This window comes from Aureococcus anophagefferens, assembly GCF_000186865.1.
Source record: "Aureococcus anophagefferens unplaced genomic scaffold AURANscaffold_15, whole genome shotgun sequence".
Taxonomy (NCBI): Eukaryota; class Pelagophyceae; order Pelagomonadales; family Pelagomonadaceae; genus Aureococcus; species Aureococcus anophagefferens.
Genome location: NW_008705575.1, coordinates 346,319 through 348,809, shown reverse-complemented (window position 1 = coordinate 348,809; position 2,491 = coordinate 346,319). Strand labels below are relative to the sequence as shown.

The window sequence follows — 2,491 nt, the reverse complement described above, 5'->3', positions numbered from 1 at the left end:
GCAGGCGCCACTTCGCGCTCTGCGCGAACAAGTACGGCCTCGCGCTCGGCGACTTCCCCGACGTCGACGACTTCCGCGCGGGGCTGCTGGAGATCGCGGACATCCGCCGCTTCCCCAAGCTCGACAAGGGCCTCGTCGCCGACATGGACCGCATGTTCGCCGCGGACATCCCCCGGCTCCTCGACCGGGCCGTCCGCGCGCGCCCGGGCTAGGCCCGGCCACGAAACATCGAGAGCCGCAGCACGGCCCCCCGTGGTCGCCTAAGCGGCCCCGACGAGTCCCGGGAGGTCCCCGGTGACCTCCGCCGTCGCGGAACGGCGCCGGCGCACCCAAACTAGGCCGTCGAGACTCGGAGCGTACTTTTGTCGACGCGCGTGATTTTTTTTGTGACAACTAGGGATTTGTCAAAATGTAAGGTAAAATTGTTCTGTTTGTCAATAATATGTAATTTTTGTGTGAAAAGTGTTGTCCTATTTTGCGTATATTTTTGGTGGGTTGTTTTACTGTATTTTTGGAGTAACCCGGAGTACAGTATACCCCATAGAAATCCGGACTATACTTTTAGGAGTACAGAGGAGTAGGGATTACAGAACGAAGAGTACGATGAGATAGTTAAGAAGTAGGGAGGCGTCGGGGCAGATCCTGGCAGAACAGGATCGCAGAACCGGAGCACGTCCCAGATGCGCCATCATCGCGGAGACGACAGCAAATTTCGTTTGAGAGTATCGAATTCGCTCTGGGTAATAGCCCCGGCCGTCAGGAGATCATTCAGTTCCGAAATCTTTGCGATCAAGTTCCCAGCATTGGCCGCGGGCTTCTTGGCCGCGGGCTTCTTGGCCGCGGGCTTCTTCGCCGCGGGCTTCTTCGCCGCGGGCTTCTTGGCCGCGGGCTTCCCCTGCGCGTCGTAGGGCAGGGGCCGCCGCTTGCGCGCCCCGCCGGCGGGCTTCTTGGCCGCGGGCTTCTCCGCCGCGGGCTTCTTCGGGCAGGCCGCCAGCTCCGCGCGCTGCGCGGCGTTGACCTCGACCGCGACGTCGTAGACGCGCCGCGCGGCGGCCACCGCCGGCACGCGATCGCCCAGCCGCCGTTGGAAGTCGGCGTCTCGGAGCGCATCGCAGGTGGCGTTGTAGCTCCGCGCCAGCCCCCCGTCTCTGGCCTCGGGCGGCCGGTCGAGCTTCTCGACCAAAGTGGCGTCGAAGTAGGAGAAGCGCGCGCCGATCATCTGGAAAAAGTCGTCGTAGCGGGGGAAGATGCCCACGACGGCGTAGCTCTGCCTCAGGTTCCCCGCCGCCTGGAGCTCCAAGACCGCGGCGACGGGCGCGAGGCCCAAGGTCCGCCGGACGACGCAGTCCTCTCCGCAAAAGTACAGGACGAACGTCTCCGCGACGGTGGCGGCGAAGGTGTCAAAAAAGTCGAAATCTTCGCATCGCTCCATCATGAGGGAGTTTTTGAGCGCGCCCTCGGGCAGCGCCTTCACGTGCCACGACCACTTGGACGCGAGCCAGGAGTGCACTTCCCGGACGAGCGTGACGCGCGCGACCTACGCCGACGAGAACTGCGGCCTCATCGTGGCATCAATCTCGGACGCCGCAGCGGCGCGGGAAGCGAGGCGTAGAGCGGCGCCCAATTCGCGTGAGGCGCGAACGCGTCGCCGGCCGCGCGCGAGGCGAGCCGATCCGCCAACGGTTGGAGGTCGTTGGAGCAACGCGCGTACTCTCGGAAGCCCGCGGTCCACTCGTGATACGGCCGGAGTTGGTATTCGTCACGACTGGCAAAAAGGCGGTCCGCGTTCATCCCCTCGTCCCCCTTCATGCCGACCGCGCGGCATCGACCTTCGCCGAGTTCGTCGATGAGCCTGCCGAGCTCGGCGCGCGCCCGCGGCCGCGCGGGCGCCCACTCCGGCGCCCACGCGCGCCACCAGCTCGCGAGCATCTTGGGAGGCAGCCAGTGCAGCTCCGTGCCGAGGTAGTTGTGGCCCGTGTAGACTCGGAGGCACCGCGAGCCGCTCGCGGCGCACGGGCCGTCGGGCCGCGCGTTCGCGCAGGCGATCGCCTGGCCCAGCGGCGTCGACGCCTGCGAGGGGTCGCGACGCTCTCCACGCGACGGCGCGTCGGATTCGACCCGGACAGAGTCCGCGCGCGGCGGATCGACGCGGCCCCTCGCGTTGCACGATCTCATGCCAGAGTGGGCCATGCCATCGCCGCAACTCCCGCGCCCGCGGGCGCAGAAGCTCGGCTCGCAGCTCGAGCAGAACTCCGCGTGCTCGCCCGACGCGAGCGGGTAGAACGAGCTATCTTTCTTCCAGGAGAAGAGGTTGTTTTTTTTCCGCTTGTTGCCGCCGAGCGCGATGTTCTTACGAATCGTGCGGCCGCCCGTTTTCCCGACGTGCGTGAAGATGAGCGGGACCTGCGCGCGCGCGGACGGATCCTCGACGCGCGCGTTTCGGCTCGGGCGCCGCTCGGCACCGTCTCGAGCCCGCACCCGAACCCGCGAA

The 2,491-nt window shown here is 66.2% G+C and overlaps 1 protein-coding gene across 1 annotated transcript in view; it reads right to left on the bottom strand.

Annotated features, from left to right (window-relative positions):
• Positions 1-688: 688 nt before the first annotated feature.
• Positions 689-2,491, bottom strand: part of AURANDRAFT_65518 (hypothetical protein) — a gene marked incomplete at both ends in the record, with an annotated part of 2,978 nt that continues 1,175 nt past the window's right edge. Inside the window, 3 exons of the mRNA XM_009040440.1 lie at positions 689-1,537; positions 1,816-2,070; positions 2,125-2,403. Of these exons, the coding sequence (XP_009038688.1) occupies positions 689-1,537; positions 1,816-2,070; positions 2,125-2,403 (1,383 nt within the window). The remainder of the gene's footprint in view (positions 1,538-1,815; positions 2,071-2,124; positions 2,404-2,491) is intronic.